General features: G+C 61.1%; 1 protein-coding gene across 1 annotated transcript in view; it reads left to right on the top strand.

The window, feature by feature from the left end:
- The window catches only part of GLI2 (GLI family zinc finger 2), a 242,209-nt gene that overhangs the window by 183,348 nt on the left and 34,497 nt on the right, over nucleotides 1–24,364 (top strand). The window contains exons 3-4 of the mRNA XM_036254585.1: nucleotides 3,852–3,957; nucleotides 23,479–23,681. Coding sequence (XP_036110478.1) covers nucleotides 3,852–3,957; nucleotides 23,479–23,681 — 309 coding nt within the window. The remainder of the gene's footprint in view (nucleotides 1–3,851; nucleotides 3,958–23,478; nucleotides 23,682–24,364) is intronic.

The following is a 24,364-nucleotide window of genomic DNA, read 5'->3' as shown; positions in this document are numbered from 1 at the left end:
AGCGCTCAGGCGACTGGCCTGCAGCCGCCGGGCGCAGGGGGTGGATGTGGAGGCCTCGGGTCGGGGGTTGTACAGATAGGGCCCAGATAAAACGGTGCCTGCGCCCAGAGCCCCCGCCGCCTGCTCAGGGCCCCTCCCCAAGCCTCGGGGGTCACCAGCTGAGATACGCGTGACCATTCACAAAGAGCAGGAAGGTTCTGGTAGGAAGGAAATCGGAGCTCACCTAATCCTCACTGTACAGATGGGTCATGCGAGACCCAGAAAAGGTGACATAATTTCCCCGAAGCCCCATGGTCACTAGTGGCAGGGCCAATCTGGGATTCCTGGCCGATGCACCCTGCCCCACACCCTGGCCCTCCTCATGTGGCCTTTCTATTCCCTGCTCAGAATCCCCCACCTTTGTTTCCCAGAAGAACCCCAAAGTCCTTCCCACAGCCTGTCCAGGCTTGTAGGACCTTCTGCCCTGTCTCTCTAGCTCTATCCCTGCTCCTGCCACGTCAGCCTTGCGCTGAAATCGCCGAGTTCTTCCTTTGCACCTGCCGTCCCCTGCCTGGTGCACCTGTCCTGCAGGGGCCCTTCCACACCCCACCCCACATCCAAGTCTGCTCTTTGTTCCCTCACCCAGCCCAGCGTCCCCTCATCTCCGCCATCCTGACAGTATGTTACAAATATATTCGCCGGCTAGTTCACTGCTGTCCCCTCGGGGAAGCTCTGCCGCTCTGTGAAGGGGGCAGTGTGGGCAGCTGCCCCCCAGTTCCTGGGATCCAGAACACGCCTGCTGAGCAGCCCGCCCTTGATGCGAGGCAGGTGAGGGAATGCGTGAGGGAATCCGTGAGGGAATCGACAGCGAAGCACGAATGAGTGAGGGATCGTTCCTACCGGGACCGCTGCCCAGGCTTAGCCTCCCCAGTGTGAGCGGCCGGGGCCCCCTCTCTGGAGGTGGGCAGAGGGTCTGGACCTTACCTGCTGGCTGATCACAGGCACGCCTGTCCGTCCGCACCGGGGGCGCGTGTTGGGTGAGGCTTCCGAGGCCCTGTTGCCGAGGGCCTGCTGGGTGACCATGGGCTTCGTGGGGAGGGGTGATGAAGCCACACACTGGCCACGGCACGCCTACAGGTAGACACACCACTCGGAGCCTCGGCGAGTCTCCTGCAAGGCGAGGAAGAACGGGGTCGATGGTAGCACGGAACGAGGTGCGTGAGCAGAGGCCCACGAGGCAGCGGGTCACGGGGACGAGCTCGGGCACCACTTCCCCTCCCCGACCCGGTGGGGAGGGCCCGCATGTGAGCGCTGGCCAACCTCACGTCAGTGCCTGATGCAGGGGACCTTGAACGTGTTCCCAGCCCCCCTGAGGGGTGCAGAGGCTGCCGGGGGTCCGGTCCTGTGGCTCTGACATGAAAAAGAGAGAGCTGCTTCCCCTGGTAACTTCCACAGCTACACCCCAGGGACCAGGCAGAAAGAGGGGATCAGCCCCAGCTGCAGTGGGACTCTGGATGGCTCTCCCTCATGCTTCTTCCCAGAATCCCAGGCTCCTCCTGCAAGGCTTGCGTGTACACGCACGCACAGGCACGCACACACAGGCGCGCGCACACAGGCACACACAGGCACGCACACACAGGCGCGCGCACACAGGCACACACAGGCGCGCGCACACAGGCGCGCGCACACAGGCGCGTGCACACCCTCGGTGGCTGCAGTTCACGGCTTCCTGGTAACTGGCAGGAGAGCTTTATTCCTGGAGATGATAACAGTCTTCAGACCTGGAAGAGCTGCATTCGTCCTGCACAGACAGCTGTCTGCAGCTGTAGGCAGGGACCCCCTCCACCCTGCAGGTGAAACACTGGGGAGAAAAGGAGCACACAGGGTGCTGGGGATGGTGAGGGGGAAGGCGAGGCATCCCGGGTGAATGCAGCCGGGGGTGCTGTGAAGACTTCTGCAAAGTGCTCTGTGTGTTTGTTAAATACAACACATGAGCAAGGTGGGGACAGGCCGACCCCAGCATTCCCCTGGCAGCTGGCAGAGGGAAAGCCATACCAGCTGTCCAGGGCCGCGGGTTCTCCTCCGGGCTCTGAAATCACACTTGGCCTCCATTTTCTCATCTGTGAAATGGGTGCACTAACACCCACCCTGGCTACCCCAGGAGGCTTTTGGATATGCAGGGAAACATTCAGACATACACAAAAGCAAGGCATGTTTATTTGTTGACGACACTGTGGTCTGGTCTGCCTGGCCACATTAAAGACACCTGCAGGCCCTTCCCTGCAGCTCTGGGCTGTGAGCGCTGTGTCCAGCTTGGCCGCCTGGGGTCCCGGGAGCCCAGTGTCTCCTGTGCAGAAGCCAGCGCTGGCCTCTGTGTTTGGAGGCAAATTCCCCTTCGAGCCCAAGATTCCTGGAGTCTGGGTTTGGCAGATTGATTCGGTCATGGTGAGACTGGCCCTCCCTGTTTCCAGTCCCATGGAAGATGCTGGTATTGTGGGATTTTGAAGAGAAAATTGAATATGTAAAAATTAAATTAAAAAGGTTTGGAGAAAAGTTTCCTGTTGTGAAGAGTTCAGAGCATTCAAACCAAGTGTCCATCAAGGGGTGAATGATGACCAAAATGTGGTATATCCGCTGGGCACGTGGTATAGTGGGGGACCTGGGGGATAGGATGCTTCGTGAAACAAGCCGGTCACAAGAGGACAAAACTGACTCCACTCGTAGGAGGGACCGAGAGACAGAACATAGGACGGTGGTCGCCAGGGCAGGGAGGGGGAGGGGCGGGGGCGGGAAGATGAGTTGTTTAATCGGCACATGGTGCAGTTTGGGGAGGCGAGAAAGTCCTCTGACGGATGGTGGTGATGGTTGCACAACGACTGAATGTGCTTGACCGTCCTGTGCACTTCAACGGGACTCGGAGGGTGACTTGTCTGTCACGTGTGTTTCACCACAGTAAGACAGACCCGGTGGTGTTGACAGCGCGGTCCCAGAACCTGTCTGCACAGAAAGCGTCAGCAACACTGTTGCTACTCCTGTGACACGGAGGCCTGGCCGGCTGCCGGCCCGTGTGCGTGTGAAACGCGCCGTCCGCCTCCCTCTCCCCAGGCAGCGCTTAGACAGGCCATTCCCACTGGCCCCCGGCCTTGCCAGGGTGCGCGGCGGCTGAGAAATCGCTGCTCCTTCCCCTTTCCTAGCCTAACTGCTTTTTAAAGAGTCTTGTTTTCCTAGCACCTATAATTACGTTTGCCTCCAGGGTACCCAGGAATTTTTTTTTAATAAGCGAAGAGCATCCTACAATTATCGTGATGATTTGTTGAGGGCAGGCCAAGTGCAGGCGGCTGACTCACCTCTGGAAACTGCTCACGCGCTGGCACTGGCATCCGGAGGAGCTGCCAGCTCCCGGGGCGTCATTAATGCCGGGAGCCGGAGGATTAACATGCCCACAGGTGCGCCGGCTGCCGCCGCGGCCCGGCCCCACGGAGGGTTCTCGGTCAGTATCACTGGCCCGTGGGGGTGCCGTCGCCCAGGGCCGCTGGGGCCACACGGCCGAGGCCGGGATGGGCAAGAGCCTGTTGGCTCTGTCAGCCCTGATTTAAGGCCGAGCCTGTAATCTCCCCCAGTTCAAAGAGCGCTTAGCTGCTTGTCTTTGTCAGGAGCGCAGTTGGGGATCTTTTATGTGAAAGATGTAGGATTCTCGGGCTGACTTTGATTATTTATTCATCCCCGTGCGTGGTGTGTGATAGCTGAGGCACCTCGGAGCCCGTCCTGGCTGTGCTCCTGCTCTGAGATGCATTGAGCTATAAAGTCCTTTGAACATTGCGTTTTGAGGGAGGGAAAGGTTTTGAAGTCCTGTCTCTCTCTCCCCTGTACAGTGCCGCAGCACCTCTTGCCGCCGTTCCACGCCCCCTTACCGATTGACATGAGACACCAGGAGGGAAGGTACCATTACGAGCCTCACTCTGTCCACGGCGTGCACGGGTAAGTTCTGCCCTCCACCTGCCACCGGGGAGCTGGGCTGCCAGCACCGGCACCTCTCCTGCCTCTCTCTCTTTGGAGTTCCTGACCCGCATCGTCCGAGCGGTCAGCTCCGCCACCCACGGTGCACTGGCTGGACCCGGAGCGAACGTGTGGGTGGGGTGTGCGCACCAGCTCCCTCCAGTTCCCTGAGAAGGAAGCCTGCTGTCTCGAACCCCCCACTGCCAAGGCCGCAGACCCTCCTGGCGTATCCATGAGCACCCTGGGGCCCTTCACCCACCCATGCAGGGGGCTCTCCTCCAGGCCAAGGTCTCCGTAAGCGTGCCCTTCATTACATGTTGTCGCAGCATAATGATCCGTAGCACCCCTCTCACTCCCAAGTCCCGCTGGGACACCGAATGATGGGGTCACCCTCCTAAAAGGACAAGCTCGGTTGTGTGTTGGGGCTCCTCCTGCTCTCTGCTTTGAGGCCCGGCAGTGAGGCCCGGTGCTCACACGGTGCCTCTGGAAGCCTGCAGCTGACGTCACTGTTCGTGGACGTCACTGCTGGAAGGCCGGCCCCACGCACCCCCTTCTGTCTGCTTTCAGAAGAGAGGCCAAAGTCTTTCCCTCACCCCCAACATCCCGCTGCTCCTGCACTGCCTCGGGGGACCAGGTGCCGGTGCCCCCCCAGACCCAGCCACCACCGCTGTCCAAGTTGCTGTCTGTGGTTGCAGCATGCACAGCCTGTCGCGTGGACCTGTGCCCCCGCTGCCGGCCTGCCTGGAGCGGCCGCCCCTGGCCTTCTGCAGACCCTCCCAGCCTCGCTGAGGCCGCCGCCCCTGCGGGCCTGGATCCGCACACTGCCGCCCGGAACGCGTTTCACACCTGCCCGCCGCGGGCTCCCGCGGCCCTTGCCCTCGTGTCCGCACCACAGCGGCTGACCTGACAGGTGCACGGTCGCTGCGAGTGCTCGGGCCTCTGCACATGCCCGTCCCCGCGCCAGCTCCCACCGAGGCACGTCAGTGGGCACCCCCCGGGCGCTCACTGCGTTCTAAGCAAGCCATGTGCCTGGTCGGCGGGCCGGTGATGAGACGGTGTCCCAGCCCTCAGGGGACTCCTATTTCTGGGCACACCTGGCCCCCCAAGACAGATCGAATCTGCGATTTTTATTTTCTTTTTAAAAATATCTTTTACTTTGAAATAATTTCAGACATATAAAAACAGCTGCAAAAATAGTGCAGAGATTTCCATTATAGCCTTCATCCAATTCCTTAAATGTTAACAGTGCTATCAACTAACTTCTAAGTCACCCACATTTGGCCAGCTGCCTGCTAATGTCTTTTTTCCTCTGGCTCTTATTTGGTTGTCTTATCTCCATAGACATCTTTAATCGGGGACGTGGCTCTGCCTCTCTTTCATGACCTTGACATTTCGGAAGAGGACAGGCCAGTTACTGTATAAAATGTCCTGTTTTGGGTTTGTCTGATGTTGCCTCATGACCACAGTCAGAATGCGCGTTTGGGGGACGATGAGACAGGTGGCACTGTGCCCTTCCGTCGGGGCACGCCACGGCAGCGCGTCTCATCACTAGAGATTAATTTTGATCATGTGGTTCAGGTGAGTTTCTCCAGTTTAAAGTTGGCCTCTTTGTAATGATTGATTGTGGGGTGATACTTTGGTAACAGGTGAATATCCTGTTTCCCATCGTACCGTCGCCCACAAACTTGGACATCCGTAGCGGCTCTTGTCAGAAGCGGGAGTTACTTGTCTTTGCCAAGTGCCGCTTCTCTGTTAACATCGTCCCTTCCGTGTTTATCTGCTAGAATTTTCTGTGAGGAACCGCCGCCCCTTCTCCCCATTTCTTTATTTCAAATAGATGCATCGATAGTTGTGACGTTCTGTGAGTTATAGTCTCTGGTTATCACGTTTATTGTGCTGTCCCAGTTGTCCCAGCTTGGGCACGCCGGGGACTTCTCATTTCACCTCCGTGCACGTCGCTGGTTCCCCGGCCTGCCCGCCTCCAGGCCCTCCGCTGCTTCTGGGGGGCGCCCGTTCGGAGCCAGTGGATCAGCCGAAGTTTGCGCAGATGGTGTTACCTGAGTCCTGAGTGTATCCAGGGATCTGAGTGTCTCTCCAGAAGGGGGTTGGAGTGGCTGACTTTCTGGTCTTGAGAAACACTTGGCGGGTTTAGCAACACAGACCCCGGGCACAGCGGCCCGCAAGGAAGTGCCCCCTGTGAGGGGCCCAGTGCCAGTCGTCACCGTGGTCAGGGCAGGGCTCCCGGGGTGGGGGCCGTACAGGCTTCATCACTGCAGGGGGACACTCAGGGTCACAGCTCCCCACATATCTGGGGGGTGGCGGAGACATAAGACCCCCCCCCCCACTGGCGAATGCTGTTTCTCCAGTGAACTCTGACCTGTGCCTGTTGTAAGCACGTCATGTTTAACCCCACACAGTCCTCTCAACAACCCCGGGAGGTGCACACTTCATGTCGTCTCGTTTTACAGATGACGGAACTGAGGCACTCAGGGAGGTTGACTAGGAGCATGAGGCTCACCACCTAGGATTTGGGGGAGTTCGCAGTCGAATTACAGCCCGAGGCCAGACCCTCATTGCTCACCGGTCTCCCTTGGGACCATGTGTATGACCCCAGGATCCCTGGACAGGTTCCCCTGGACCCTTCCTGGAAGCACATGCCACCCCTTGTTAGGGTGCTGCCCCAGGGCAGGGGCTCCCCCGCCTGTGAAGCCTGTGGGTCCTCAGGCCCCGGCCCAGACCTGCCGAGTCGAGACGCTTCCCCGGGCCTGGCCGCACGCGCAGGGCCTGTCGTGGGAGGAGCACCGGTGCTGTCCCTCCCTGCCCGGTGGGGAGCTGCGGCCAGAGGTCGCCCCCGAGGCTTCCCCATGCCTGGCCGCACGCGCAGGGCCTGTCGCGGGAGGAGCGCCCGGTGCTCTCCCTCCCTGCCCGGCGGGGAGCTGCGGCCAGAGGTCGCCCCCGAGGCTTCCCCGGGCCCTGCCACTCACCAGCTCTGGGATGGACACAGGCCTTGTGCCCCCGTGGGCCTGCTTCCTTCCTAGCCAGGGAGGGCAGAGTGGGCACAGCACCTGAGAAGCAGAGGTGACAGGGGCAGGGGGCAGGGTGGAGTCTGACCAGGCCAGCGGCCGAGGGGATGGTCCCACCAGCCTGCGGGGCTCTCTCCCGAGACTTGGTCGCTGGAGGTGTAGCAGGGCCCTGTAGCTGCTGTGACAAGTTACCTCAGACTCTGGTTCACAAACTTGCTCTCGGCATCTGGAGGCCTCGGAGCAGGTGTTGGCGGAACTGTCCTGGAGGCCCCGAGGGACTCCGTTTCTCTGCTCACGACCCCTCTCTCTTACCCCGTGGCCTGTCCTCCCTGCCTGTGTCCTCACAGGGCTTCCTCCTCCTTCGCGTAGTCCCCCCGCCCCTCTTAAAGGACCACTGGACGATACAGGAAAGTCCCGAATCCAGCCTCGGCAGTGTCCCTTCTTCCATAGAGGGTCCCCCTCCCAGGCCCCAGGGCCTAGGACGGGGACCTCTCTGGAGTCGTTGTTCAGCTCATTTGGGATCGCCGGCCCCAGTGCGAGTCTGGCCGCGTGTCGTAGAGGACAGTAGGGGTCAGCAGTCTGTGCGGCCCGCAGGGGCTGCTCTGTGGCTTCACCTCCCGATGGCGCTGAGGTGGGTTACAGCCTGCAGCCTACAGGTGCAGACAGGGCTCAGAGAGGCGGATGCTGACTTCCCTCAGAGAGGTGGCCTGCCTGCTTCTGCTCAGGATTGGGGAGCGAAGGCTCCCCTCCCCAGCCAAGGAGGGCCAGCCCGTTGGACCCCAGCCATGAGCCGCAGTGGTGTTCCCGGACGCTCTACCTTGTCCCCGGGACATTGGCCCCCAGCCCATGTGGCGGGGGGCGAGGGAGTGCTGCAGAGCCCACCCCGGACCCCGGCCCTCGGAGCCCAGGTAAGAAACAGGACGAAGCCCCGCAGGGAAGCTGCCCCTGTGGTCTGGCTTCTGTGATTAATGTGGTCGGAGCCTGGTGGAGCGCCCTATCCGTCAAGGCCCCGGGTAGCCCGCTCCCCCTCGCCGGCACCAAATGTGTGTAATTACACAGACGTTGCCCAGCAAATGAGGTGCAGTGTCGTCTCCTGTCTGCCTGCGTCGAAGCCTCTGCCTGCGGCTCCGTGCACAGGGCCTGTGCACGGCCCCGGACCCGGGTCCTCCGCCCTCGTGGTCCTTAGCTCCGGGCTGGGCGCCAGGCAGTGCCCTGGCCCTGCCAGGCTACCTGGGCTAGGACCCCAGTGCTGACCCGGCCGAAGGAACGAACCTTTGTTTTCTCACCTGTAAAAGGGCCTAGTCCATGATGAAGGCACCATGCCGTCTACGGAGTTCCTTTGAGCGCCACGTGGGGTCATTTAAGTGACTGCTCGGGAGAGTGTGGGAACATTCAGTAGATGCCAACAGTGGGCATTGTCACTGTGGCCCTTACTCCGTTCGCCGTCAGAGAAGAAAGTTCCCTGCGGCTGGGCATGTCCCTGGGAGGGGCTGAGACCCAGACCGGTGGGGGCTGGGCTGAAGAAGGACCACCCGGGACAGGAGGGGAGGGCGTTTCTGTTCCCCAGGAGAGGAACTTGGACTTGACCCTTTCGGCAACGAGGAGCAGAAGGGCAGTGAGGTTTATTTTCGGGGTGACTGGAGGAGCGGTCAGAGGATGGACGTAGTGGGGACCACAGCTGCCATGGTGGAGTCCTGGCGCAGGGGAGCGGGCCGGGCTGACCAGGCAGCACTCCAAACTGCAGCTTCACGTGGGAGGAGCAGGGGTGGGGAGAGGCGTGTGGACCCCGCGGGTGGAGCCACCGTCCCCTCACCTGGAGGCGCCGGCCCTCAGCAGGACTTGCAGAGATTGCTCACGCTCAGAGGGTTCCCGAAGGGCAGACACGCTGCCCATGGGCTCCTGGGCAGCACCTTTTATCTGTGTGACGGGCGACAGAGGGGTGGGGTGTCCCTGCGGGTCTGCCAGAGTTCCCCTGTGACCCCGTGGGTCCAGCGCGTTCGGTGACCCCCAGGGACAGGCTCCCGAGGCTCCGAGGCCGTTCTGCAGCGCGAGGAGAAGGCCCCGCCGTGTCTCCGCTGCCTGCTGACGGCCGACAGGAAGGAGGGGCAGTGTGGACCTCCTCCCGGCCGGGCCGCTGCAGCTGGCTCGGGGTGTCGGGGCCTGGGCGGGGCGGGGTGATCCCCAACTGGAACTCCTGCTGCTCAGTGTCCTGTAGGAGTGTGCGCTGCCGGGGCGAGTCTATCGTGTCCAGGTGGGGAAAGTGGGCGCTTGTGCTCCTGGGTCAGGGGCTGGGGTCGACCTTTCGAGTCACTGTGCGCGTGGGATCCTCCCCATCCCAGCCTGCCTGGGGCTGCAGAGAGGACCGATTCCGGCTGTGTCTGGAGCCTGGAGGGTCCAGAGACCGTCTGCAGCGGTTCCTAACCCGCTGCAGACCTGGGCTCGGCTGCGTCTTACAGATGCACATTCCTGGGCCCTGGCCGAGACGTTCTGCCTCTTTCAGGCTGGGGTGAACGGGCGTCTGCTTGTTTCAGGTGCCACAGGCGGTGTGGGGACCACCACAGGCCACCTCGCTTCTTTCACACCCACGAAAGCAGGTCCAGAGATGTGTGTTGCTTTTGAGTCACAGAGCCCACAGGGTGAGGAGCCTTTTCTCCCCACGATGAGGACCCTGCAGCATGGGGTGGCTCCCTTCATCACCTGTTCACGGCCCCACTGCCTGCAGGCTGGCCCGAGTCTGTCCGTACTCTTGGCTCGCAGAAGGACATCTGCCTGTTGGGGTGGGGCCTGGGGGCCGTGGACAGCTGTGTCTCAACCATAAGGACAGTCCCCTCCCTTCTGTTGCCAGGCTCCATACCTGACCGCCGACATCCAGGACCCCTGGCACCTGCCTAGATTCTGGACCAAACACCACTGAGCGCTCCCTGCAGGGCACCTGGTGTGAGCTGTAGGCCGCCCTGCTCAGAGGAGAGGAGGGGACTCTTGTTAGGGACAGATGGCTCTGGGGCTTCGCTGTCAATTCATGTAAAGTCAACCCGCTGGCTCAGGTCCTTCCACCAAAGAGGAAATGCCAGCTGGAGGGTGTGAGCGGCCACCTCCCACCGTCGTCTGTGCACGTGTGATGGTCACACGTGCAAATTACCCAGAGCCCCCGGGAGAGCTTGACGCCACCTGATCCCGCTTCATGGCAGCGGCATGCTAACGGGGCGCTCGGCCCCCTGCTCCACCGACAAAGTGGTGTCCTTGCCGTTGCTGGCTGAGCCATGAACGTCCTGGTCCGGGGGGTTGGAGACGGCCTCTTCCAAGGGCAGTGTCCGCAAAGGCGGCCGCTGCTGTGAGTCGTCAGCCGGCCTGCTCCCCTCGCAGCCCCTGCACTGCCGGGCCCGCCCGTCCTCGGCACCGAGGGAGGGTGGGAGACAGACGTGGGCTATGTCCTCTGCACTCCGGCACAACCCTCCAGGTTCATGGTCAGGGAGGCCTGACCTAGTGTTTCACAAAGAAGTGTCCTCCTCCCTCTGCGGACGTGTGCTTTTCAGAAGCGTGTGGAGAGATGAGATTTCCGAAGGGCGAGTCTGCTGGCTCCTGGGCCTACAGTCACCCCCCAGGGCCCTTGTCCCTCCCCACCCCCTTGGCCTCTCGCTCTCCTCTGTCTCCAGGGAGTGCTCCCTAAAACCCGCGTGGCCGACCGCTTCCGAGCTGCTGGACGGCCAGGACACGGAGCCCAGAACCCGGGACCAGGCTGCTTGTAGGGCAGCATGCCAACTGCCCGTGGCTGTCTGGGGACAGGGCGCACATGGGTGTGGGCCTGGGCTCACGGTGATGTGAGTGGCCCTAGAGGTCCCTCGGGCAGGCCCCTTCCCCTCTGGGCAGCCACAGTCGGGGTTCAGGCTTCTGGATTATACCCTCTGACCCTCATCAACACCGTACAGGGAAGGCAGCACGGTCATGCACGCTTGGTAAGTAGGGCAACTGAGGCGTGGTGAGGTTGGCTGCTTTCTCCAGTGTCATTCTCCTAGTGAGGAGCACAGCGGAGATTTGAGCCTGGGCAGTTTGACCCCCGAGGCCCACTGTCCGCCGCGAGCCCTCTGCTGGAGACGCCTGGCTCTGAGAGCCTCGGATGGATCCCAGCTCCAGGAGGGGCCGGCACGGACAGCTCGTTCAGTGGGCTCTGCCCGGGGAAGTTTACTGAGGAGCGTGTCTGATAAGGCGGCCTGCTCTTTGATCTCGGATGAGCGCTCGCCCCTCACAGAAGAGGAGCTGTCTGCTCTGGGCTCTGGAAGGAGCCCCCCTTTCCCCAGCCAGCAGCGAGGGCAGGAGGGCACACCGTGGTGCAGAAATGGGGGGGGGGAGCTGCCCCAGCCCATGGAACCGTCCTGCAAGGTTGGAGGTGACCTGCTGGGGTCTCTCCTGTCCTGCAGGGCCCCATCCTCTTGGCCACTTCCTGCCCCACACCTTATGGATGTAGGCAGAACAGGGTGGGGCGGAGTCCAAATCCTGCCTGTGCCACTCATACCCATTGTGCCCTTGAGCTGGCTGTGTAACCCCCGTGAGACTCCGTGTCCCCCTGTCAAAGTGGGTGCAGCAGCACCCGTGGGGTGGTCGTGAGGCTCAGATGAGCGTGGGAGCCCGTGGCACAGCTTCTCGAAAGTGCGTGCGAACAACTGTGCTTTACGCACGCCTGTGTGGACCGGAGGAAGCCCTCTGTCTTTCCAGGCACTCTGCGGGGTTCGGGGGATGGTGTTCGATCCAGTCCTCCCATCACCCTGCAAGGCGGGTGATATCCTCCCCAAGCCATAGAGGAGAGAGCGGGAGGTTCCCCGTGACTCAGACCCCCACGCTTGTGCTGGTCTCCACACCATGGTCATCGTCGGAGAGGAAGGGGCATCCCGCTGCGCTCAGAGCTGCAGCGTCTCACCCCTGCAGGAGGGCGTGGAAACACCACAGTAATTAAGCAAAGGATCGATCTCTGATGCAGGTGTTGGTGGGCAGGTTGCCCTCTGCGGGGGGGGGGGGGGTCTCTCCCACTGCACAGGCCCAGGGGACCACTCCAGGGAGCAGCTGATGCCAGCGCCCAGAATGCATGAATGTGTTTGCCCACGTCATTGTTGCTGAGCTGATCTGTGCCCCGAGGGCTGTCGCTCAGGGTCGCTCCTGCCAGCCCGAGCCCACACTTGTGGCAGGAGCGTGGAGCAGTGCCCTGCGGCAGAGCTGCCCCTGCCACTCTGCACCGCTGATCTCTAACGCGTCCCGGGCCGTGGGGAAGACGTCTGCTGGGCACAGTGGGAGCCTCCATCCTCTCCTCCCAGGGCTGCGCCTCTGAAATGTGAACTTGACCAGTCCCGCCCAAGCACGTAGAGATTAGTTATTGCTTCACTCATGAGGGAGGTTCGTTTGGACGTACTCACCCAGTGCCTGTGTGTACCAGCCTTGTGCCAGGGGCTGGGGTTACAGGCCCAAGGGGGCACGTGGTCTGGGAGGGGAATGGGGAGAAATTGGGCAGTTCAGGCTGGTGTGCTGGCCAGGGAACCAGGGGGGGCCCAGAGCACCAGGAAACCAGGAAAGGCCCTGAAGGCTGCCTCTCCCCATCCCTCCCCAGCCCACCGGGGGCGCCACTGCCTTTGTGGGGTGCCCCTGTTCCAATGAGGGGCCTCCATGCCCACGGGAGTAGGACTGAGGGCCCTTTTCAAAGCACACGCAATAGACTCAGAAGCTTGGTGGAAATCGGCAGCACACCCACCTCTAGGAAGACGATTGTCTACACCGTTAGGGATTGTCCATCTGGTTTTGACAGGAGTCCAGGAACGGAAATTCCACACACCACTTGGGCAGGCCAGGCCCAGCTGAGGGACCTCACTGCAGGGAGGGCCTGTCCCTGCCCCCAGAGCCCTAGTGACGCTAATGAAACCGCTCCTTTTACTAAAGACCCCCTCCGACCCCAAGACCTCGCGAATCATTCCTCCTCAGGTCTCCCCTTCCAGCCCCTCACGTGTGCCCTGTGATACAGCAGCCCCAGTAAGCTGTGACTTTCTGGAAGATTCTGCTCAGTTGTGCTCAGCCAAGGGCTGCTTTTCTTACAAAGGCCCCTCATACCTGGAGGGTAACGCAAGCCACAGGTCACCTGCGGAGGCTAATCCAGACAGGCTCCCCCAGCCCTCCCAGGCCAGCTGTGTTCCTGCCCGCCCCGCCCCCACTCCAGACCCTGGCTCGCGTCCAGGGCCTCCCGTTCACCCCAGCCCTGCACGTCATCACTTCGCTCGGGAAAAGGCTCCTTGATGCTCTCCTCTTGTTTTATGCTTTTTTGGTTTTTATGTTTGAAAAGCTGATAACCTTTCTATCTTTTTGCTCCGGTGGGGGGACAGTGGGATAAAGAGTGGGCGATTGAATTAACCCCTCTTGTCTGCAGGGCTAGAGCTTAACCAAGTCCATCTGTATGGCCCCCTTTGTAGGCGCAATTTTATAACCTAATTTCCCTACCAAAACATCAGTGTTTACTTAGTGAGAAATCTGCTCTTTGTCAGCTGGGAACAGTGATGTCTTTATTGCGGCTCCAGGTAGGCAGCCACAGCTGAGCGCGCAGCGAGGTCTGGCGGAGCGCGCGGCCAGCCGGACAGGGTGAGCGCAGGGTTGGACGCGTTCGTGTGGGCACAGATGTGTGCTGGCCACAGGGCAGGCCTGTCGTGGGCCGGACCTGGCTGGAGGGAGCCTTGGCGGCAGACAGATGAGGTGGCCAAGGTGAGCCCGCTGGGTGACCAGGGGACAAGCACTGCACCTCACACCCACCAGCAGCCCACACAAGTTCACGACCAGCCCTTGGCCACTCCACTGCCCTCCAGAACCGCGTCCACTCAGCCCACTGCTAACCCAAAGCCAGCTTCTACCCAGCTATGCTTTTTAAAAAACTTGGTTGTATTAACTACCAAAGATGTACAGAAGAATAGTGAAGGCGTGGTTACAATGTAATCCTCGTGCCCCGCCCCGCCCACGGACCAGGCCGGGCAGCCCCTCTGAGGCCCCATGTGCCCTCGCTTCTAGCCCAGCTGCTCCGCTCCACGTGCTCAGGGTTCGGAGTGTCACCCCGACACCTGTAGTGTCTGCCTTGTAGGTGATGCCCCCAGCAGTGCATTGTGCAGTTTTGTCCTGTGTTCTGTGTGTAAATGGAGTCGTTGAAGGTGTATTCCTGCTTTTCACACCACACGGTTCCTTCTGCAGATTTGCCCGTTCACGGGTGGGGCCCTGAATTCATTAGTTCCCCCTGCTCTGTGTCGGTGGCGTCTGGGACGCGTCTGTGCCTCTGCTGTTCTGAACCGTAAGGCAGTGGGTGCTCCGGTCCCGTCCTCCGGCCTCGTGTGCGGCCTGTTCTTTGGAATGAACGTGCGTCTGGGAACGAGACTGCTGACTCAGAGGGCGTTCACGTTCCAGCCTCCTAGATGTGCCAGACTTTTGGGGGGGCGGGGGGCTCAGTTTACTCCACCTCTTTGTGGCCAGGATGATGTCATCCACATTTAAATTTTTGCCAAAGTGGCATCTCCCTGGGATTCTAATTTTCTCTTTTCCATATTACTAATGAAGCGATCATCCTTTATTTATTGGCCGATGATGTTTCCTTCTAGTGAAATACCTGTTCAGCAACTTGGCCCGTTTTCTGGGGGATTGTCATTTTCCTGTCGATTTGAATAGCGTTTTATATCGTGAGGTGACTCATTCGTGATTAGTTCTGTGTTGCAAACAACCTCTCCTAGCTCAGCCTGCTCTCTTCACTCCCTGGGTGCAGAGAGCTGCCCGTTGTAATGTAGCTCTGTTACTGCTTTTCCTTCCGGATTTTCTCCTCCACCCAGCTGTCTGGTCAGAGTTTCAGCCCCGGGACTGTGTTAGCGCCATCCCAGTGTGACCCGCCCTCTGTTCAGCTGTTCTCCTGCCTCAGCACACCAGGCCTGCACTACTCATGCCTTCTTTCTGTTCTATAAGAGTCTAGGCCCAGCTCAGATGCTGCCTCCTGCAGGAAGCCTTCTCAGATTGCCCCCGCAGAGTGGATGGATTCTTTCCTTCTCGCCTGTTGCTGTGTTCCAGCACTCGTGTTCTGTTTGCAGGCTACAGTCAGTTTCACACTCTCTTCATAACCCCACAGGTCCCAGCGTGGCGACTTGTCAAGGCACCTGTGTGAACTAATGGTTTGGGAGGCTGTAATTTCCCGAGCTAGTGGCTGGATCTGGGGCACCCTGCTCAGCAGCATCACCCTGGCCGTTTGTCGTCACAGCCTCATGGACACTCACGCACTTAGCTGAGATCTGTGCACGTGTAGCTGCAGGGTGGAGCCTGGGACTGTTGGGGTTGACCACACCGGGTGCTGCACTTGTCGGGTTTGTGGCCACCTGCCCACCTTCCTGACTTTGGGGGTCCCGGCGGAGTGCTGTCAGGCCCACGCTCAGCGAGGTTGGCTGGCTGGACGCGGCGGTCTCAGCCCTCCTCGGGGGGTCCTGCTCGCTGGTTCCGAGCCTCCCCCGCGTGGGCCCGGCAGTGAGGACACAGGGCTGCGTGCAGCTGACACAGGAACTGGTCCGGGCGGGCGGGAGTTCTCCACTGCTCTCCAAAGAACTCACTGTACATGTTGCCATTGTAAATCCCGAGTCTATTTTGAAAAGGACTTGATTTCTGAACCTTTTTAAAATAATCGATGGAAAAACATGGACGCAGGCTTGGCAGTGTACAGTTTCACATGTCACACAAAACCCCCCAAAACAACAAAACCAAACCCTTGGCGAGGAGATTGAACTCCACCCGGGGGCTGGACATTGCTCTGGCTGCCGTTGGCGGGCCTGCGGGATGCCCTGGTTAGAGCAGACACTCGCCTGCCCCTCGGCCCTGGCACTAAGGAGCCCCAGTTTGGGGACGAGAGTAGCTCAGCAGGTAACGCCAGCTTTAGGGGAATGTTTGCCTTTCCACGGAGCAGGGGCCTGCCCGGCGTTTCCGACAGGGGCGCCTGGCCCCGAGCAGCTCCGCGGTAGCAGTGGGTCGTGGCTGCCCCTCTGAGCCCGCTGGCCTCTTCCATGCCCTGTCATCCCGGTGGGTGGTAGCATCTCAGCCCGCAGGCAGGACGGTGCGTGCAAGCAAGCCATCCTTGGGGCAGGAGGGTTGGCGTGTCGGGGCTGTTTGCAGGGTGCATTCAGCTGTGGGGAGTCAGCGACCGTGTAATCCTGGGGCGGGCAGGAAGGCATGTTCCGGAGCCCTGTGTGCACAGGGATTGGCTGGAGCACGGCGCTCAGGTGCCCTTCCAGCAGGGAGGGGGTTCCCTCCCTGGCCCACCCGCCATTGACAGAGCACCGGGGGGGCCAGGCTGTCCTGAGAAGTACACACAGGCTCTGCTAAGAGCTGCCAGAGTCGGAAGAAAGGGGACAGTAACCGTGATGGTGATGTCCGAGCCTCCCGAGGGCCTCCTCCACGCCAGACCACGTGCCCACGCAGGTGGCAGTTGGAACGCCCTGCCGCACACTGTGGCTTAGACAACCTGTCACGCTTCTGCTGGTTAGGAATCCACATCAGTTCACTGGGCCGGAGTGGCCCTCGGGGGGCCCGCTCCTGCCTTTTCCGGCCCTGCTGACCTTCGCCGGACAAGGTATTTGCACAGAGCCATCCAGAGGGGCGGCTCCAGGTTACCAGGGCTCCTCCTCCAGCTCTGGACCCCGGGGGACAGGCCTGCCCCAGCGGCTCCTGCTGGGTCTGGGGGAGTCAGCACCTCACTCGGTCTGCCTCCTCAAACACGCCCCTCCTCTCGTCGTGCGGGAGCACGGTCCCTGCCTGTCCTGGGTCTGCCTGGGCTGCGGGTCAGACGCCCTCCCCCCGCCAAGCAGTCTCACTCTCACCCCCAGCCCGTGGAAGCCACGTGCCCTCTAGCACCTGTCCCAGGGTCCAGGCACGCTCCCTTGCCTGCCGTGTGGCCCGAGTGACATGCGGCAGCGCGTTCTCCTCCGTAGGCCTTTCCTCTCATCCCCTCTCCAGACTCTTGAGCCGGCACAAGGGGCAGGGCCCTAGGCCTCGGTGGGCTGACGAGGCTGGGTCCATCCTCCAGCCTCTGAACGTACGTCTCCTCGTCTGTTAGAGCTAAGGAGGGTGGCAAGACTGGCTGAGCACCGGCACAGCGCCAGGGCCACCCCGACACTGTCCACCCTCAGCCAGCCCACCTCAGGGCCACCCTGACACTGTCCACCCTCAGCCAGCCCACCCCAGGGCCACCCCGACACTGTCCACCCTCGGCCAGCCCACCTCAGGGCCACCCTGACACTGTCCACCCTCGGCCAGCCCATCCCAGGGCTACCCCGACACTGTCCACCCTCAGCCAGCCCACCTCAGGGCCACCCCGACACTGTCCACCCTCGGCCAGCCCATCCCAGGGCCACCCTGACACTGTCCACCCTCGGCCAGCCCACCTCAGGGCCACCCTGACACTGTCCACCCTCGGCCAGCCCATCCCAGGGCCACCCTGACACTGTCCACCCTCGGCCACCCCACCTCAGGGCCACCCTGACACTGTCCACCCTCGGCCAGCCCATCCCAAGGCCACCCTGACACTGTCCACCCTCGGCCAGCCCACCTCAGGGCCACCCTGACACTGTCCACCCTCGGCCACCCCACCTTAGGGCCACCCTGACACTGTCCACCCTCGGCCAGCCCACCTCAGGGCCACCCTGACACTGTCCACCCTCGGCCAGCCCATCCCAGGGCCACCCCGACACTGTCCACCCTCAGCCAGCCCACCTCAGGGCCACCCCGACACTGTCCACCCTCGGCCAGCCCATCCCAGGGCCACCCTGACACTGTCCACCCTCGGCCAGCCCACCTCAGGGCCACCCTCACACTGTCCACCCTCGGCCAGCCCACCTCAGGGCCACCCTGACACTGTCCACCCTCGGCCAGCCCATCCCAGGGCCACCCTGACACTGTCCACCCTCGGCCAGCCCACCTCAGGGCCACCCTGACACTGTCCACCCTCAGCCAGCCCATCCCAGGGCCACCCTGACACTGTCCACCCTCGGCCAGCCCATCCCAAGGCCACCCTGACACTGTCCACCCTCGGCCAGCCCACCTCACAGCTGCCCTGCTGCCGGTCCCACCACCCGCCCTGCCGATGAACACGGCTCAGGGGCAGGTGCCCCGCCGAGGTCCACCATGGTGGCAGAGAGGGACTAGATCTGGAAAGTCCAGACTTCACCCACATGTGTGGGGTCCCCCTAAGCCAGCACCCACCCCGGCTCGGCGTGAGGGCCAGCGAGGCGACGTTGGGAAGGTGCCAAGCTGAACTCGAGGGCAGAGGCAGCCGAGGCAGAAGCTTGGCTCTCGGTGGACCTCTGGCCATGTCGCAGTACCGAGTCTGACCTCACAGTCAGAAAGACCAGCGTCCCTTCCAGCTCTGCCCCTTGGGCAAGTCTTGCTACTGTCCTGAGCCTCAGTTTCCCTGTAAAACGGAGCTAATAACTGCTGTGGCGTTGCTGGGTGTGGCATGCGGCGGTGTCCTGTGCATGGCCGCAGCTCAGCAGCCGCAGCGGCCACCTCAGCGGGCACAGCAGCCATCCAGCGAGGTGCCCACTTGCTCTGTCCAGTCTCCTTTCATCTTTGCCTTCTTTCTTCCCCGGCCGTCACCTTGGCCTTTGGACCTGGCCAGGAAATCTTGTCCAGGGGCTTTGCAGAACCCCTCCGAATTGGAAGGAAGGGAAAGAGGGAAGAGGAAAGACCTTGTGAAGGAGCCTTCGGATGGAGGCCAGTCCTGGCCAGCAGGTGCCATGTTGGGAGGAAGCGCCGGAGTCGTCTGCTGCGACAGAACGAGCCAGGCAAGGCTGGCCCTGCAGGCCCTGGCTGGCCGGCACCTATGCGCGCACGTGCGCACACACACACACACACACACGTGCACACACACACATACACACAGGCTCCCAGAGCCTCCTGCTGGTGCCTCCTGTCCCCACACGGACGGGCCCACACAGCGGCCCTCACCAGCCTCTGCAGCTGTGGGAGGGAGAACCTGCAGGTGGCAGGGTGGACAGGCGGACGCACTCTGGCGCGAGTCTGCCTCGTAGGATGCTGAACCCAGGATCACTCTGGGACGGGAGGATGTGTCATAAGGCTTGTCTCGACAGGCCTTGCCGTTGCCTAAGACAGAAAAACTCGGCTTAAACTGGTTTTAAAAAACGAATCTGTTGGCTCAGACACTGGAAAGGCCAACGGTATTAGCTAGCTTCTGGTGAAGCTGGATCCATACCCAGGGGTTCAGGAAACGGGTTCCGCATCCCTGAGCTCCGATGATCTGTGTACCCTCTTGTCTGGGCCTCTCCCCTCCAGGCCCCTAGCAGCTCCGCACTCACATCCTATCTGCTGACAAGCCCTGAGGACAGAGAGCATTCCCTTCCCAAAGGGTCCCCCGAAGCTGCTGCTTCCCAAAGGGTCCCCGAAGCTGCAGGCACACAGGCACATCTCCGAAACAGTCACGGTGCCTGGGGGTAAGGATGGTCTCGGGTCACATGCCATCCCACCCCCTTCCCCAGCAGAAGAAGGGACGGGGATCCAATACAGATCCAGCCCAAAGTGCTTTGTGGGCTGTGCTCCAGTCCCTGGGCATAACTTTCACACACCCACATCTTTACACTCCATCCTTTTTTGTACACTTCGTCATAAACTCCTATTCATCCTTCAGAACCCAGCCCAAATGTCACCTCTAAGAAACCTTTCCTCATAGTCAGGGGCACATAGGGAGCTTGTCACTCTGCCGGAGGCCCATCAGACTTCCCGCTGCTACTTGATGTGCAGCACATGTTTGTTGGGCTTATGAACAAATACACGAAGAAACAACGGGTAGAATCGGGCTCCGATGAGTCCCGAGCTGGGCTGAGGGAAGAGGTTGTGTAAGAGCGTCCCAGCTGCACAGCGGCGGACAGGCAGACTCTGTGGCCTGCACGTATGAGCATGTGCGTGCCTGCGTGTCCACAGCACAGGAGACTGACCACCCTTCGCGGTGAGCTCACAAGCTGGCCCCTTCTCCCATCCTCCTCAGCCTCTGCTCAGTTGCCAGAATTCAAGGCCTGGGCAGGCCACGGCGAGACCAGGATTGGCCCCCCGGAAGGTGTGGAAATAGAAGGAGACCCCAGCTGGGGCTTGGCCGGAAGCAGGGGCTTGGGCTTCTCCAGCAGCTCTTTCCTGGGGAGCTCCACGGCACGTCCTCGGGTCACAGGACTGCAGCGCCCAGCTTCGTGAGGTCCTGGGGTGGGACCCTTAGTGAGTGTCTGAGGAAAAGAAGCTCGGTCTCTGAAGAACCTGCCTTGTAGGCTGGTGATTTGGATGTGATTTCAGGGCTGCTGAGGAGCCCCCTGAGCCCTCAACTGCATTGATGATGCTTGGAGTTCAGCCATTCGAAATTTGGTCTGTCAAAATGACATCTCTCGGAACATGTGTGCCCCTGGATCCTCATCAGTCATTCACAACAGTGTGAGGGGAGGTCCTAGTCCCCCCGAGGGCTGGTTGGGTTGTGCGGGGGTGGGGTGGAATGGGGACGAAGACAGAAAGGGGGCTGAAGCTGTGGGGAAGGCTGTCCCACTCTCAGGTGCGCCCCCCCGTCGTGCTCCCCGAGTCCCGCACACAAAGAACCCCACTCTTCAGGAGCCCCCATCCCTCCACTGAGGGGACAGGCGCAGGCCCAGACCCACCTGGACAGGTTGTGGGTCCACTCCCTGCCGTCTGAGTGACTAGGCAATGGACCGAGCCTTGCTGGCTGTGTTCCCATCTGTAAAATGGACGTAAAGCACCTACTTTATGAATTTTTCATTTGGATTAAAAGAAAATGTATGCATGTGGCCCGTGATGCTGGCGCCCAGTCAGCCTCTCTTGAGGAGATGCCAGGGCAGGGCACAGCTAGTATGCTGTGCGGAGGGGCCGTCTTGGGAGGCCTCCTGGAGGAGGTGTCTGGACAGGCATCGTGGCTGTGCTGGTGATGGGCCTGCTGTCTTGGGTACTGAACACCCAGGTCAGCCGATGCTCCACACCTCATGTTGACTTGTTGCTGAGAAGCAAAGGAGAGAGTCAGTGTTAACCTCCTACAAGTGCCCACCACTGGTCCTTTTGTGCCACCTTGGTGAGATGCTGGAGAGGGGCAGTGTCCTGGCCGTGGACACCCCGCTAAGTGGGAAGGGCCGGGCTTAGCGAGGAAACCAGTGTGTGGAAGCAGCGGGCACGGCCCAGGTGCGGGCTCCCGCCCCGCCGCGGCCAGTCCGGCTGTGCTCCTGCAGAGGGGCCTGGAGTGCTGCCTCCTCGGGGCTCCGCCAGCCCGGACCCCAGCTCTCCCAGACCAGCAGGCCCGTCCCCTGCACCTCCCGTCAGCTGTGTGAGCTGACCTGGCTCACCCGTCCCGTCTAATCTGTCCTGGGCCATGGCGTGGCCTCTCCGAGCTGCCTGCCCTGTCGCACCAGGGAACAGGGAGACCTGGGTGTTTTCTCTGGTGGGGCGGGTGGCCCCTGGGATGAGGCCGACTTGGGCTGAATCCTGGCTTGCATCTCTGACTGCAGCACTTGGAGGGGTGACTTCCCTCTCTGGACCCCGGTCGTCCCGGTGGCGCTGGAGGGTTTACGTCTCCCGAGGGCCGTGCAGCTGTGCTTCCGTCAGGGACTGCTGCTTCGAGGTCATCCCCTGCAAACAGCTCCCGGGCCTGAGACCGCAGGAGGTGCCCTTGAAGGAACAAGCTCCCTGTCTCCGTGGTGACGGCATGTGGCGGAAAGGGTGGCAGTGTGGAAATAAAAGTCCCAGTGCTCCAAGTGGAGACTCGGGCCCCACCTGCCACCTTCAAACCCACCTTCTGGGGCTGCACTGGGTTCCAATCCCACCAGGGTGGCCCCACTGTGGTGTGCACGCTACCGAGGCGACACCACAGTCCAGCCTCCTGCTGGGAGAGGCTCACCTGGCCAGTGCATGGGGGTCAGCTTAGACAGACACCCAGGCTGCCATGTGGCTAAACACATTGCTTTAAATCCCCCGCAACCAACGGCTTATCGCATGGGCCTCGTGGTCAGTGGGCTCCACAGGGCAACCCCAGTGCCAGGGAGACCTGGGCAGGCTACTTGGGACCAGCATCCTGTAGGTCCTCTTAGTGTCCAGCTGGACACTCAGCTTTCCAGAACTTTTACCTCTCAACCCCAGGTCTGTCCCAGGGGTCACACCGAGGCTTCCTCCCTGCGCACAGGTGATGTTCTTCACAGAACACCTGTTTGAGTCCTGGTTGGCTTCGTGTTGTAACCCAGTTTCCATGCACTATTGAACACTGTCCGTGAGCTCCGCTTTGCTCCCGCCGCAGACATGCTGCCCCTCTGCAGCAACCAGTTCTAACAATACCAGCTCTTTGCCTCCAACCTCAACCCAAGGTGAAGGCTCTGAGGCCCCGGGCACTTCTGGGGCCTCCCCTCCACGCGTGGTGCCGACACTGCACCAGCGGGCTGGCAGCTGCGTCACCGTCTGGGGGACTGTCATCCTCCTGGCAACCTTGTGGAATGGGTGCTGTCGTTATCCCATTTCACAGATGAGGAGGCTGAGGCTGGGGAGGTTCAATGAAGTGCTCAGTTTGAGCTGTTGAAGGCTGAGGTTCTAATCCAGGTTTGTCTGATTCTAGCACATTCTTTTCTTTGCATTCCACCAAGTCATAGAGAGACCTTGTTTTCTGAAAACACTTGAAAATTAAGTTTTGGAAAACTTCGTCCCCAGTGACTTGGTTGTGCTTTTTCTTAATAGGCGTGTTTTGGAGCAGCTGAGCGCTCAGCACCCACAGCTAACTGGCAGCTGTGGGGTCCCCGGGAGCAGGGGTGTGTGAAGCCTCGTCCTCGTGTTGAGCACAGCTGGTACCTCCTCCAGGGCCGGCCAGGGCACACAGAGACCAAGAGGGACCCAGGCGGGCTCAGGCCGGACCATGGGTGGGCACCCGAGAAGGAGGCTGCTAGCGTTGGAAGGAGCTCCGTGTACGGAGACGAAGTGGCCTTCCCGACAGGGACAGCCTGGTTCCAGCGCACTTCGGCCATCGGCCTTTTCCCTCACGGCGCTCCTGCGGCCCAGCGCTCCACACCCGATCCGACCGAGTCAAACCTTCTCTCCGTCCGGGCACCCCCTTTCCTCATTTCTGTTGGGAATACGAGCTCTTTGCACCTCACTCCTGGAGTTCACATTCTCATGCCCTGTGTTCCATACATCTGCGAGCGCACGCACTCGTTCATTCAGCAAAGGTTGGTCTGTGACCGCGGCGTGTGCACCGTGAGCAGGCACGGGGCAGCAGTGGTGACAGCCTGCGGCCCGCCATCAGTCCTGTGCACGGAGGACTCCATCCCCGCACGCGGGCACCGTGCAGCTGCATTCACCGGCAGGGACTCCGCGTGAGGGTGGTCGGGGACAGCTGGCTCTGCGCTCGGCGGGGGCCCTGCACGTCCCCTCGGCAGGCCCTCCTCTTAGACAGCTGCTCTTGTCTCCGCAGGCCCCCCGCCCTGAGTGGCAGCCCTGTCATCTCCGACATCTCGTTGATCCGGCTCTCCCCACACCCCGCCGGCCCTGGGGAGACCCCCTTCAACGCCCCCCACCCGTACGTGAGCCCCCACATGGAGCATTACCTCCGTGCCGTGCACAGCAGCCCCACGCTCCCCACGATCTCTGCAGCCAGGGGTCTCAGCCCTGCCGACGGTGAGTAACGGCTGTGTGTGGTGTCGCGGGGGTGCTAGACTTATCGGGGTGGTCGTCTCCTAAATTACACGAATGTGTTGTACACCTGAAATTAATATGATGTTGTATGTCACCTGTAGTTAAAAAATTTTTTTTAAAGTTAAAAGAAATAAGCAGCCAGGTGAATCTTCTCACAATCTGCCCACTGAAACCTTCCCTCTCTGCCCTGAGTCGGTGCCAGGCTAGCGGACGTTTGCTACGTGCACTTGTGAGCCGGTGGGCAGAGGCTCCCGGAAACGGGGTCCCCGCGGAACGCTCGTCACCACCACCTGCACCTCACCGAGAGGAGTGTGTCCTCTCCAAGCTCCTGGGTGTGACCCTGAGCTGGAGCCGAGCTCCAGGTCTAAGAAGGCTGAGGCTGGAGTTTTGCAAAGAAAAGGATTTCAGTCTCCAAATGTCCAGAAAGGCTCCCTGACGCGTCAGGCTCATCCCCTTGGCCTTGAGCTTGGCACTTTGCCTGGTCTTCCCCAAACAGAAACCAGACCAGGCAAATGGTTGCAGCCGCGGGACCGAGAACGGACAGCCAGAGTGTGGCACCGTTCTGAAATGGCCTCTCAGGCTAGAACCCAGCCCGAACTCTGCGTGGGTCCCCTAGTGACCGTGACCTAGCCGAGATGTTCTCAAGGGTTATGCTGCCTCCGCTC

The sequence above is a fragment of the Molossus molossus genome, unplaced genomic scaffold, assembly GCF_014108415.1.
Source record: "Molossus molossus isolate mMolMol1 unplaced genomic scaffold, mMolMol1.p scaffold_m16_p_11, whole genome shotgun sequence".
Classification (NCBI taxonomy): domain Eukaryota; kingdom Metazoa; phylum Chordata; class Mammalia; order Chiroptera; family Molossidae; genus Molossus; species Molossus molossus.
This window is presented reverse-complemented; position numbering and strand designations above follow the sequence as displayed.